Raw genomic sequence first — 14,121 nt, 5'->3', positions numbered from 1 at the left:
TGCGCACGGGCTTTCTCTAGTTGCAGCGAGCAGGGGCTACTCTTCTTTGCAGTGTGCGGGCTTCTCATTGCAGTGGCTTCTCTTGTTGCAGAGCACAGGCTTTAGGTGCACGGGCTTGAGTAGTTGTGGCTCGTGGGCTTTAGAGTGCAGGCTCAGTAATTGTGGCACACGGGCTTAGTTGCTCCGTGGCATGTGGGATCTTCCCAGACCAGGGCTCGAACCTGTGTCCCCTACATTGGCAGGTGGATTCTTAACTACTGCGCCACCAGGGAAGTCCCTAATTTGGTAAATTTTAAATGGTACTTCAATTTGATTTAATTTATATTTCTCTGATTACTAGAAAAATTGAACTCTGGCCCATTTAAATTTCTTCCTATGTGAATTGTCTGTTTAGATTAGGAACCTATATTTCTCTCTGGTAACATGTAGGAAGTATTTTCCCCAGTTTTCCATTGTCTTTTTAACTTAATTTGTTGACCTAAAGTGTTTACACTTTTACGTAGTCAAGTCTCTCAGTACTTTCCTTTCTGGTGGCCACCTTCTGTGTTATGCTGAGAAAGACCTCCCTTACCCCAAATTCACATAAATAATCACTTAAATGGTTGTGTTTACTCCATTTGGAGTTTTAATGCAGTGTAAGGGATCCAACTTGATTGTTTCCAAGTATATAGCCAATTTCACATTAAAGTCTTCTATTGAATAGTCTCTTCTTTCCCCCACGGCTTTGAAATGCTACCTTTATTAGTTTTGGAAATCCTATACACCAGTTCCTTTGTTTTTAAAATCCCTACTACCTCCCAGCGATGTGATGATGATTAAATGAAGTAGCTTCTTCAGAGCCTTTAGCACGAGAACATAGAATCTGCTCCAAACATGTTGGTTCTCGTCCCTTCTTCTTCTCTTTCCCAGTCCCATTTCCCTCTTCTCATGCCACATGCATCTACCATTTGACCTTGGGATTCTGGGAACAGTTCCAGATTCACAGAAGGTGTTTACTAAGGCCTTTGCCATTTGGGCCCCCCAAACTGCTTTTTGGCCTGTTAATCATCTCAGCCACGGTGACCTTGCTCGTGAGAACTGGACGAGTGAGCCCCCGGTGAGGAAGGTGGTAATTACACAGTGCTGGGGAGGTGGGAAGTGGTGGTCAGGGAAGAGTTCACAGTGGAGGTCAGGGAAGAGTTCACAGTGGAGGTGACCTCGGAGCTGGGTCTAGGAGGGGAGAGGAATTGGGCAGGCAGAGAAGGGAGAAGGCATTTCAGGCCAAGGGAACAGCACGACCAAGGGGTGGGTTGCGGGGTGTTGGGCAATGGCTGAAGTTGAATGTGGCAGAATGCTGGGGAGGGTGCACGGGAAGGAGTAGGGCTTCATTTAAGTGGGAGAGTCACGTGATCGTACTTGTGTTTTTGGAAGATCACCCCAGGCCAGGCAGCAGGCAGGGAGACCAGGACTAAGAGGCTGCTAAGAAAACCCAAATAAAAGTCCAGGGGTGGTGGCCTGGACTAGAATGGTGGCCATGAGGAGGAAAGGAAATGGGCAGTTTTCCAAAATATCCAAATAGGTAAAATAGAAAGAATGGCCTTAGATTGGCAGAGAGGGGAGCTGAGGATGCCTCCCGGGTGCCTGGCTCGGGCAGCTGGGCCAATGGTGGAGGGTTTTCTGAGACAGGAGGAGCAGGTTGGGGCCCGGGTTGGGAGGACTTGGGGATGGATGGGGAGAGGCAGGGGTGGAGAAGACACAGAAAAATTCAAAATATGCAAACTCAATGTATTACTGTATGCATTCCTGGCATCTGTTGTGAAAGGGCAGAACCAAGGAAGTGGCAGAAGGGATGGTGGGAAGTGGATGGTTTAAAAAATACTTAGGGGGCTTCCCTGGTGGCACAGTGGTTGAGAGTCCACCTGCCGATGCAGGGGACACGGGTTCGTGCCCCGGTCCAGGAAGATCCCACATGCCACGGAGCGACTGGGCCCGTGAGCCATGGCCGCTGAGCCTGTGCGTCCGGAGCCTGTGCTCCGCAACGGGAGAGGTCACAACAGTGAGAGGCCTGTGTACCGCAAAAAAAAAAAAAAAAATGTAGGAAGTTGAGTCAATAAGATCCGGGGGTGGATTTCTGCAGAGAGGGATAAATCTCGGATAAGACCCCCGGCAAGAACTGGAGACTGATGGCATCTTTTTCTGAGGTGGTGAACACAGAGAAAAGTGGAGGTTTGATGGGAAGATCAATTCAGTAACTCAGCAATTCCCAATTAAGCACCTAATTGCTCTATGCCAGGTACCTTTTTTTAAAAAATTTTTATTGGAGTATAGTTGATTTACAATGTTGTGTCAGTTTCAGGTGTACAGCAAAGTGAATCAGTTACACATATATATACATATATCCACTCTTTCTTTTTTTTTAATGCCAGGTACTTTTGTATTTGGGATAGAGCAATGACAAAATCTCTGCTCTCGTGAGATGTACATTCAGTGAGGAGAGCCAGACAGTAAAGAAATAAACAGGCAAACATGTTAAATGGTAAAAAGTGCTATGGAGGAAAATACAGTGGGGGTGGGGACTGCTGTTTTTAAAGGCATGACTAGGGAAGGTGCCATTGAGAAGGTGTCATGTGGGCAGAGACTTGGAGTGGGGAAGAGCATTCCAGGCAGAGGAAACTGCAAGTGCAAATGCCCTGAGGCAGGAACGTGCTAGGTGTGTTCAAGACACAGTGAGGAGGCCAGTGTGGCTGGAGAACACGCGATGCGAGAAGTGGCAGAGGCAGATCCTGTGGGGCCATGTAGGTCATTGTAAAGACTCCGGCTTTTATGCTCAGAAGGACAGGAAAACTTTCTGGAGAGTCTTAAGCAGAAGAGGACCATGAGCTAACCTGTATTTTATCTTTTTTAATTTTTATTTTTTAATTAATTAATTTATTTTTGGCTGCATTGGGTCTTCGTTGCGGTGCGTGGGCTTCTCATTGTGGTGGCTTCTCTTGCTGCAGAGCACGGGCTTTAGAGCGCAGCCTCAGTAGTTGTGGCTCACGGGCTTAGTTGCTCCACGGCATGTGGGATCTTCCCGGACTGGGGATCGAACCCGTGTCCCCTGCATTGGCAGGCAGATTCTTAAGCACTGTGCCACCAGGGAAGCTCTAACCTGTATTTTAAAAGCTTAGTGATTAAGAATTCTTTGGTCTTTAGATTCCCAATTCCACCATTTTCTAGCTGGGTGACCTTGGGTAAGTTTTATGTATGTATGTACGTATAGATACATATATGTATGTATGTGTTCCTTTCCAGATTCTTTTCCCTTATAGGTTACTACAAGATACTGAATAGAGCTCCCTGTGCTGTACAGCAGGTCCTTGTTGTTTATCTACTTTATATTTAGTAGTGCGTATCTATTAACCCCATGTTCCAAATTTATCCCTCCCTTCTTGGACAAGTTATTTCATTTCTCTGTGCCTCGGTTTCATTATCTGTAAAATGAGGATAATAATAGTACTCACTCTGTATGGATATTGTGAGGATTATATAAAGTTAATATAAAGAAAGCACTTAGAACAGTTTCTGGCACATTATAGCACCGTATAGTGGGAGCAGTGATTATGATAATATTGAATAGTTATATCTTGGCTGCTGACGTTGAGAACAGACTGGAGGGGACCACGGTGGAAGCAGGGATGCCATCTGGGCAGCTCCTGCCGTGGTCCAGGAGAACGATGAGAAGGGCTTGGACTAGAGGCCACAGTGGAAATGGAGAATTAGGAAGAGCTGACAGCATTTGCCAATGGATCAGATGTGAAATATGACAGAAAGGGGAACCAAGGACCGCTCCAAGGATTTCACCCTGAACATGTGGAAGACGGAGTTCACTGAGCTGGGGAGTCTGGGTTTCAGGGCGGAACATCATCAGGACTTGGGCTTTGAGTATGTTAAATGGGAGATGTCGACGAGGTATCTCCGTGTAAAGGCGCTTGGATCTACAAGTGACCTGAGCTGGGGGTGTAACCTTGGGAGTGGTCAGTATACGGTGGATGTTTAAAGCCAACAGACCAGATGGGCTCACCCAGGAAGCGAGTATGGATTGAGAAAAGGGCCAAGGATGGGTCTGGGAGTCTGCCATGTTGACGCTAGGGCTCAACCAATGCCACCACCCAATTGATGTGACTTGAAAAGCCTGCAGACTTTGGAAAAAGCTTGAGTAAAAGGTTTTTGGTTTTGTCGGAGCTCTCTCAAACCTTTGAAGTAGCATTTCTAGGACATGTATTGGGACAGGCTTGGGAAGACAGCAGAGATGGGTAAGCCCAGAGGATGGATGGGTACCAAAGCTGAAGCCTTTGCTGATCCAGAAATATTCAGAGCCGCGGCAATTGTTGCGTAAAACAGCCTTTAAGGATATGTGAACTACTGAAAGTGTATAAAAATATTTCAACAAAAAGCAGCAAAGTGGCTAAGAGCATTTTTTTTTTTTTGTCTGCACCGCCCAACATGCGGGATCTTAGTTCCCCAACCAGGGATCAAACTCGCGCCCCCTGCAGGAGAAGTGTGGAGTCTTAACCACTGGACCACCAGGGAAGTCCCAGAGCACGGGTTTTTTGTTTTTTATAAATTTATTTTCGGCTGCGTTGGATCGTCGTTGCTGCGCACGGGCTTTCTCTAGTTGCAGCGAGTGGGAGCTACTCTGCGTTGCAGTGCGTGGGCTTCTCATTGCAGTGGCTTCTCTTGTTGTGGAGCACGGGCTCTAGGCACGCGGGCTCAGTAGTTGTGGCTCGCAGGCTCTAGAGCGCAGCAGAGCCATGGGTTTTGAAGGTGGGTGCACTACGGTGCTTCAGGCTCTGCCCCAGTGTGACCCTGGCTCTACCCAGCTCCTCCTCAGTAGAATGGGATCAGCTTAGTGCCTCTATCCATAGGCGTTGAAGAAGTGAAATAGATAATACAAAGTGCCTAGCATAGTGCTGGCCCCAAAAGAAAAAAACAGTTTTCTTCCCTTTTTTTTTTTTAATCGGGGTATAGTTGTTTTAGTGTTGTGTTCACTTCTACTGTACAGCATAGTGACGTAGAGTTCCCTGGGCTATACAGCAGGTAAACACTGTTTTCTTCTATACCTACTCCCACTCACACTTGTGACACTAAAAGTGTGGGGTTTCTCCCACACTGACCAATTCTCTGACACCAGCTGGGTGTCTTAACCGAACCCTATTCAGTTCTGACACTATCCACCTGGAGTTAGGGTCCCATCCCATAAGTTAGGGGATCAGTTCCACAGACTGCCGTCACTTCAGAAACTATTTCTGACCTACCAGATATGAATCAGAGGTTCCCATGACCCCCTCCTTGTGTTCAATAATTTGGTAGAATGGCTCACAGAACTCCAGAAAGTACTTTACTTATTTTTACCTATTTATTATAAAAGGATACCTCCCAGGAAGAGTCAGATGGAAGAGATGAATAGGGCAAGGCATGTGGAAGTGGGTACAGGGCTTCCATACCCTCTTCAGGCCTGCCATCCTCCCAGCACCAACCTACAAGCTCTTGGAACCCCTTTGAGTTTTATGGCGGCTTCATGATGTAGGCATGATTGATTAAATCATTGGCTGTTGGTGATTGAACTCAATCTGCAGCCCCTCCCATCTCTCCAGAAGTCAGGGGGTAGGGCTGAAAGTTCCAACCCTCTAAGCACATGGTTGGTACCCCTGGAACTAATCCCCCATCCTTAGGGGCTTTCCAAAAGTCACCTCATTGACATCTGCTCAGGTGTGGTTGAAAGGGGCTTATTATGAATAATAAAAGACATTTCTTTTACGCATATCATTTAGAAATTCCAAGGATTTTAGGAGCTCTGTGCCAGGAACTGGGACTGGATGAAGACCAAATATGTATTTCTTCTTATAGCACAATATTACAGGCCCACAGTCAAGTGTGGCTATGTACTTGACAAGGAGAGTAAAAGGAGAAGGAAAAAGAAGATTCAGAATAGAATAAAGGAGAAATGGAGAGGGGGCCAGAATCAGTATTCTGGGTAGGGCTGAACTCATGAGCACGTGACCTGTGCAGTCACACAGAGCCCTGCTCTCAGAATGGACCCAGCTTTTGGTTTAATGCCAGCATGCAGCTTCTTCCGTTGCGGAGCACAGGCTCCGGACGCGCAGGCTCAGCGGCCATGGCTCACGGGCCCGGCCGCTCCACGCCATGTAGGATCTTCCCGGACCAGGGCACGAACCCGTGTCCCCTGCATCGGCAGGTGGACTCTCAACCACTGCGCCACCAGGGAAGCCCTCCTTGAACTTGTTTTGTAAGAGAAGTCCAGTGGGACGATGATGCATGTGTATGAGCAGAGAAGATACACCAGGTGGCAGCAAGCAGGCTCTGGCCATCAAGAACAGCAGGCAGTGGGCGGTATGGGTGCTGAGCAGTTGGCCTGGCCACCCTACGTGCACCCATTTGGCTGGGCAATCTGGGACACCGTGGGGCTGCAAGGGGCCAGGATCTGAGCCCAGATCGGCAGCAGTAGAAGATGGTAGCAGTCCACCAAGGCCGTGGTGAGAGAAGGAACCCCATATGGAAGAGCCCGTTCTGTAGCATATACACAAATATAAGCTCTGCGGCCTAAGTCTGGGACAGGAACTGCCAGCACTCACACAGTAAGATGTCAGTAAATTATCACAAAACTAAAGCATACACATGGATGTTGCAATAAAGCATATCAGGGAGTCATCAGAATTCATTAGCGTTAGAACCTCTGGTTGTAAAAACCGCTGCAGCATTGCAAAGCAAGTATTCACAGGCTTAGAAATACAGATTAAATTTAAAGATCATATTCTTCAGAAAAGAATTCTATTTTCACTGAAGTTTCATTATTAATGAAGAAGGCAATTTAAAATTAATTTTTCCTTGTAATCGAAGATAGAGCAAGCAAATGTATAAACAGGTTATTAAAATTATATACAGGGACTTCCCTGGTGGCACAGTGGTTAAGACTCCACGCTCCCAATGCAGAGGGCCTGAGTTCAAACCCTGGTCAGGGAACTAGATCCCCCATGCATGCTGCAACTAAGAGTTCTAATGCCACAACTAAGGAGTCCGTGAGCTGCAACTAAGGAACCCGCTTGCCTCAACTGAGACCTGGTGCAACCAAATTAAAAAAAAAAATTATATACAAATCATGAAGTCACTCAGTTTCTTATACAACTTCCACAAGTTACAGAAAATGTTAGGGGAAACATTAAAATGTCACTGTATAACTTTACATATAAAATTAAATTCAGACACGTGAAATTGGTTTGTATGAAGAGTTAAGTCTTTTTAGAAAAATTGTTCCACAAGAATCATCAGTTCTAGATGTACTAATATTTGATGTATTTTTTTTTTTTTTTTTTTTTTTTTTTTTTTTTTTTTTTTTTTTGCGGTACACAGGCCTCTCACCGCTGTGGCCTCGCCCGTTGCGGAGCACAGGCTCCGGACGCGCAGGCTCAGCGGCCATGGCTCACGGGCCCAGCCACTCCGCGGCACGTGGGATCTTCCCGTACCGGGGCACGAACCCGTGTCCCCTACATCGGCAGGCGGACTCTCAACCACTGCGCCACCAGGGAAGCCCCTATTTGATGTATTTTGAAGTAGTTTATCAGAAATTTCTCCTAATGTGACAGCCTATAAAATATTCTTAACAACTCCAGTAACAACTGCATCAGCAGAAAGATCCTCAAAATTAAAAATTATAAAAAATTATTTGTGATCTTGCATTTGCCAAGAATGACTGTCATAGCTTTTAATTATGTCAATGGAAATGTAGTTGACAAAAGTATGTTTTGATGACTTAATAAATGAATTTTTAAAAAGTAAGCCAGAATAATTTAATGATCGGATATCATATTAACAAGGTATTATTATTTATTGTATTATATAAAATCATGACAATAAAAAATTTATTTTTCAATTTTAGGTTTATGGTGCTACTCATGTATCACTATTACCCCTTACTTATCATTATAAGTAATAAAATGGGTAGGCCACAACAGTGAGAGGCCCGTGTACCCCAAAAAAAAAAAAAAAAAAAAAAAAAGTAATAAAATATTTTGAAAGGAAAAATCTTTATATTTTAGCACCTTTAACTGCAGTTTTTGTTTTGTTTTGTTTTGTTTTTACTGCTTTTTGAACAAGAGGCACTGCGTTTAATTTTGAACTGGGCTCTGCAAATTATGTAGCGGCCCTGATTCTGAAAACTAGTATTTTTTTCAAGGGTTTTCACACTTCTGCAAATTGTCCTGCCTCTGTGACAACACTTTCAGGCTTTTACAGACTTTCCTCCAGTCCAATGAATGGCCACCACGTGATAACTTTCTAAACCCCACATCACAGTGTGGAGCGCTGGTCATCTTGGAAGGCTGACACTCTTCACTGTGATGTCCTATTCATCCCCTTTGGGGCGCAGCCTTCTCAACCTGAGACACTTTCCTCTGAATCGCTCCCCCACCCCCATCCCAGATGGCAGATCTGAGTCCTTCGATGTCAATTTTTGAAGTCCTTTGGCAATATGTGACAAGTGGTAACTGTAAAGAGTGGAGGGAATAACCTGAATAATGATGACGAGGACAGAAAGTGCAAATAGAGGACGGTATGACTACTAAGTGATCACAATTCCATTAATCTTCTTGAAGACTGAGGGGAAAGGCTGTTACAGGTGAGCCCGGGTTCAAGCAGAAGCTAGCGGGCTGGAGCCCGGCCCCACTGTGTCCCAGGGTTACGCTTCCTCACGCCGGGCTGGGGGTGGGGGGACAGCAGCCTCAAGGGCGGGCCTTCCACGGGTGGTGGGGCTCTTCTGATTGCGAGCAGTTGCGGCCTTCAGGCCTCCTTAAAGCAAGGCAGGACAGAACCTGGGTAGGCTGAAACCCGCGGTTCTCCACTTTCTCCTGGAACTCGCGCCTCTTCCTGAGTCTCCGCCCACCCGATTGACCAGTCCCTCTTCTCCATCGCCGAGGGAAGCAACCTGATTGGCTTGGTCATAGTGTGGGGCGGGATGGGGGCGGTGCTTTATAACAGCCATGGCGCCAAGGCCCTGGGACCCATCAGCCTGTGAAGGGGCGGCCCGTGGATCGGGTGTTCACCTCTGTCCAATCAGCGGCCTAGAGGCTATTTCCCAGGCCGGGACTACTGCGGAATTTGCAGAGAGCAGGGGAGTGGGCGTGGCCAGCACCATAACTGACAGGTCCATACTGAGAGCCAAGCTCACCTGCTCCTCCCCGCCAGCCTGACCTCCAGCACTTCCAGTACTTGGGAGGTGTTCTCACACCTACCTCACCCCTCTTTACTCAGTCCATTATTTACTGATATGCTCCTCCGTCAAACTTCTTCCACTCTTCTCATCGCCATGGTGACCTTCCTGTCTGAACACTGGGCAGCAACCTCGACTGCCATCTCACCACCGGAGTGGTCTTTTTAAAGAACACACTGGGACGGTCACTCGCTCTTCAGTGGGTTCCACACACTGACTCTGAACCAAACCCCTACGCAGGCCTCAAGACCCTGCGCCGTGCAACTCGAGTACCCTCCACATTCTCTCCTGTGTCCGCCACTCTCAAGCTCTTCCCCAGACAGGACGGCGTTTTAGTTCCTCTCCAGAATGCTCACCAGCCCACCTTCTTGCCAGCGAACCCCTGCTCATCCTAGACAGCTCAGGTTAAGGGTCATCTGCTCAGAGGGGCCCAGGTCTAAACCGCATCTTCTGACACTCTCTCAGCACTTCACACAGTTGAGATTTTTGCTTGCATGTTGGTTTAACGTCCATCTCCCCTGCTGGAAGACCACCTCTGCAAGGGCAGGGGTGTCTACCTGGTTCAGTGTTGAACTCCTAGGGCCCAGCACAGTGTCTGGCACTTTACAGGGTCTGAATAAATCCTGTGGCAGCTGAGGGCCACTAACGTTAAAAACAGCGCCCTGCAAACGTGTACGTAAGTGCATGGGAATGGTCTGGAAGGAATGAGGCCAAGCTAATCTTGGCTGCCTGTGGTGGCTGGGGAAGGGACCAGGAAAGGGAGTGGCGATGGGGTGTGCGTGCATGCACACATGTAAAGGTGAGGGGCATTGGCTTCATCTGTAATGACTTTACTTTTTACTAAACATTAATGAACAAATAAAGCATGTTCCAGGTCAGGGGAGACAGAGCGGATGGGCAAATGCCAAGCCACACTCACCAAGAACCAAAAAAACACCGTGACACTCTGCAATCCACTGGTGGGTTTGGAATCTTCACTTTATTACTATGTCACCAGAAGTCACCACCTTCACTTGGTTCACCACAAATGGACAGATGTCATAGAGGAGGGTGCCATGGGGCCACACTGGATTCACTCTTGAGAGACTTAACCAGGTGGTGGGGGAGTCCGGAGTGGGGGCCCAGGATGGGGACTGCCATTCACTGCACACACACACGCACAGAGATATATTTGTGGAGCCTTATATTATACATCTTATATATAGAAAATATATGTATTTATACTATACACAGGCAGTAACGCTGCGGGAAGGGCCAGGGCACCCAGACAAGGGCTGTGGGCACCAGGGGATGGCGAGCGTCACATCAAGGGGCAGCGCTGGGAGACGGATGGACAAGTCCATCCTCCCACAAACTCTTGGGAGGGGTGCTCCCCCTTTCTGCTCCTTAGAGAATCAAAGGGGTCTTGGGCCAAGGTTGGGGGCTCCCGAGGGGTAACGTCGGGGGAAGCCTGGGACCCCCAACAGTCTTCGAAGATCAAGAACCACCAGGGAAGGGTGGAGTGGGGAGCAAATACCAGCACCCTGGGAGTTAGTCCCTCAATTGTTACACACCCAGGTGGACCAGATGCCTGTGATGGAGCAGGATGAGTGTCAACTCGGAGACAGGAGGCCCGGATTCCGAACCTCTGGCTCTGTGCTTGACTTTGGACAAGTCACTGTCTTCCTGGCCCAGACTCTACCACCCCTAAGTGTCCGTGCAGCTCTAAACTTGTGTGGAACCCAGTTTTCCTTGGCCCTCTCTTGCGCTTGACGGGAGGAGGGAGCCCAAACTCAGCAAGGTCGGACTGCAGGGGTGCCCTTCTCCAAGGAAGGGCTTGGAAGCAAGGGGGAGGCAGAGGGGGGCAGCAGGGAGGGAAAAGGGGATGCCGCTGGCCTGTGAGCACAGGCTCTAAGCTTGGGGCTCCCAGGGGGCTGTCCTCAGCCAACAGAAGGAGCAGGGCTTCCCCACCAACCACTCAGCAGGGGAGTCAGGAGCCCTGGGTCTCAATCAATTCCCACCCTGCAAATCTCTGCCCCTGTTTCTCACCCCCACCGCAGCACAGCCTGACCACGGGACCCTGTCTGGGCAACACCCCAGGACTAGTGGGGAATGCTGAGAGATGATTCAGCAACCCCCAATCCTGGCAGGGCCTTGTAAATTTTCCCATTCTGGGGTGGCAGGTAGAGTCTGTAATAAACACCCAGCGACCGGGTTAAGTTTAAATGGTACCCTGCCCTCTAGCCCAGCATCACCAGCAGCTGGTCGGTGCCCAGGGGAAGAGATGGGCAGCACCCTGGGGTCTCCTGGTGCCCATCAGCAAGGGATGTTTTTGGTGGGGAGTGGGTGAGGGAGAGGACTTCTCATAGAATGCTATGTGGACACAGAGCTTCTCTCTGCCAGAAACACACCCATTCCCACCCTTACCTTTTTCGCAAACCGCTGCTCTGGTACCGGTTCCACTGCTCAACCTGGCAGATACCAGAGCCCCATCCTGTCCCCACTTGGGCCACCCAGAGGGAGAGAACCATAGATAGAGCCCCTTCCCCAGATGTGGAAAACTGAAGTCAGCAACAAGCAGCTGTCACTTGGCTGCCTGGGGTCCTCTCCCATCACCGCTGCCCCTTGGGAGGACTTGACCAGACGTGATCCATGCTCCACTGCTAATTCACGTGCTGAGCCTCAGTTTCCCCTTAAGTGGGGACAACGATGCTACTTCTCTGCCTAGGAAATTTCCTCTCCTTCCCTCATTGCCAAGCTAACTGCTGCCCATCCTCAGGGCCCCTCCTTGGGGAGCCGCAGCCCGTCATGCACTCGCATAGCGCCTCACCCCTGTAATGGACCCTGGATACAGCTGTTGGTTTAATGCTCACCTCTGACAACTGTCAGCTCCTTGAGGGCAGGGACCCCACCCTCTATATTCCCAGCACAGATGCCCCATAACTGCTGAATCAACAGGCAAGTGAACAAATATTACCTGCCCCTTAGGGTTCTCCTGGGGGCTGGTGGTGGGAACACCCAGCACCGTGCTGACCTGCAATCCCAGTGCCCTGCTTCCCGAGGCACTGGCTGGTGGACGCTGGGCCCCAGGTCTCCCCACACCTCTCCCCTCTTCAAGGCCTCCCCAACCCTTAAGGCTCAGTGGAGAGCCCACGTTGTGTAAGAGTCCCTCCCTGTCCCCCACAACACTCCCTGTGCCTTTGAGGACACCTGCCACCCTCTCCCCTACAGCCTGTGGCCTCCCGGAGCCTTCCACGCCCCAGGGGCTCTCACCATTCATCTTGCTGGGTCTAGAGCCCCTGTCTTCCCATAGGGAGACCGGCCATTGGCAGGCCTTCTGGAAGGCTTTGGCTTGGCTGTCCCAGCCCCGGGACCCTGGCTGACCCCAAATGAGGGAAGATGACACAGTGTCCCAGATCAGTTCTGTTTCCTGGGAGGTCACAAGGGCAGGGAATGGGGCACCTGCTAGGTAGCTGGGACCAAGGAGACCAGGTAGCAAGCCCAGCCCTGCCACTCACTCACTGTAACCTTGGGCGACGTGCTCCCCATCCAGGCCTCCTTGTCCACTCAGCCCCGGGCAGGGACATAGCGAGCCCCTCCGAGAGGCAGGGACAGTGGTCAGTCGCCAGGAGGCCACAAAGGTGTGCTGGAGCTCCTGGTGGGATACGCGCAGCACGGAGCAGCACACAGGAGCCAGGCCTGCCCTCTTGGCTCTCCTGCCCTGGGAGGCGGCCAGGGGAGGGGCTGGCGGGATGTGGGGAGAGGGGCCTGGAGGCAGGGCTGTCCCACTTGAGGGAACAGTCGGGGAAGAGCAGGCCCCTGGCTTGCAGCAGAATCAGGGTGTCTCATGGGCTGAGGTCCCCAAGCCCTCCCAGAGTGACGGTAGCACTGAGCAGTGGAGCCCCCAGCTCGGGGAGGGGGGATGGTGGGAAGGCCAGGGGACAGCAGGTGCTCTGCAGTCAGGGGGCCTGGGCTCGGCCCCATCTCTATCACTGGCTACCTGAGTGACCCTGGGCGAGTGACCTTGACCTCTCCAGGCCTCAGTTTCCTCAGCCATAAAATGGAGACAGGCCAACACTCCTAGCAGGGCGGTTGTATCACTCCTAGCAGGTGACAGCCCCCAGTGTCCTGTGGGTGCTCACACCCTGCAGCCAAACCTTCCCAGCATCCTCCCGGTCTAGTTTTCTCTCCATTCCTACTTCTGGTACCAGAAGGGCCTCCTCCACATCTCCTCTTCCCCATTTCCAGGGACCATTTGTCTTTCAGCACTCATGCCAAGCACAGGCCTGATATACAGTAGGTGCTCAACAAACGCTCGAAGACACAAGGAATGAATGCAAACACCCCAGGGCCCTGCTGGATACACCTGCACACACATGTGGATACCCCCCCAACACCTCACTGCCCCATCCGACCCGAGCTGCCCTGGACCTCAGTGGAACCACCTGGAGGGACCGGGTAGGGCAGCCTGGGAGGGAGAAGGGGGCCGGGTGTGAAGGGGAGCAGGGGGCAGCTGGGGCAGGTCACAGGCAGGCAGGGGGCAGGCGGTCACTGTGGCTCAGTAGCCCTGTGACTGGTAGCCCTGGGGCTCGGGCTCAAAGGCGCTGGCCGGCTGCTGGTAGGTGCCACCCATGCCGGCGGGGTCTGGCCCGGTGCTGGGCTCCACGTAGGGGGCGTAAGGCATGCTGGAGTCCTGGCTGGGGTCCATGTAGTCCTGGGAGAAGAGGGCCGAGTCTGCGCCAATCTGGTACCTCTGGAAGGCCAGCACAGCCTGGCCCGCCTGGGGACGGGGGTCAGCGGGGACAAGGACAGGCGGGAGGGGATGGTTAGGGGAGAGACAGACAAGAGCACTGGGTTAGTAAAGGTTAGTCCACAGGACACGGGCAATAGAGGGTTAA

General features: G+C 50.6%; 1 protein-coding gene across 1 annotated transcript in view; it reads right to left on the bottom strand.

Annotated features, from left to right (window-relative positions):
* Positions 1 to 10,217: 10,217 nt before the first annotated feature.
* Positions 10,218 to 14,121, bottom strand: part of SYNGR1 (synaptogyrin 1) — a 52,155-nt gene continuing 48,251 nt past the window's right edge. The window contains exon 6 of the mRNA XM_024761554.1: positions 10,218 to 14,003. Within this exon, the coding sequence (XP_024617322.1) occupies positions 13,782 to 14,003 (222 nt within the window). The 3' untranslated portion in view covers positions 10,218 to 13,781. The remainder of the gene's footprint in view (positions 14,004 to 14,121) is intronic.

Source organism: Neophocaena asiaeorientalis, unplaced genomic scaffold (assembly GCF_003031525.2).
Source record: "Neophocaena asiaeorientalis asiaeorientalis breed wild unplaced genomic scaffold, Neophocaena_asiaeorientalis_V1.1 scaffold473, whole genome shotgun sequence".
NCBI lineage: Eukaryota > Metazoa > Chordata > Mammalia > Artiodactyla > Phocoenidae > Neophocaena > Neophocaena asiaeorientalis.
The sequence above is the reverse complement of the archived record's forward strand: the minus strand, read 5'-3'. Positions and strand labels throughout refer to the sequence as shown.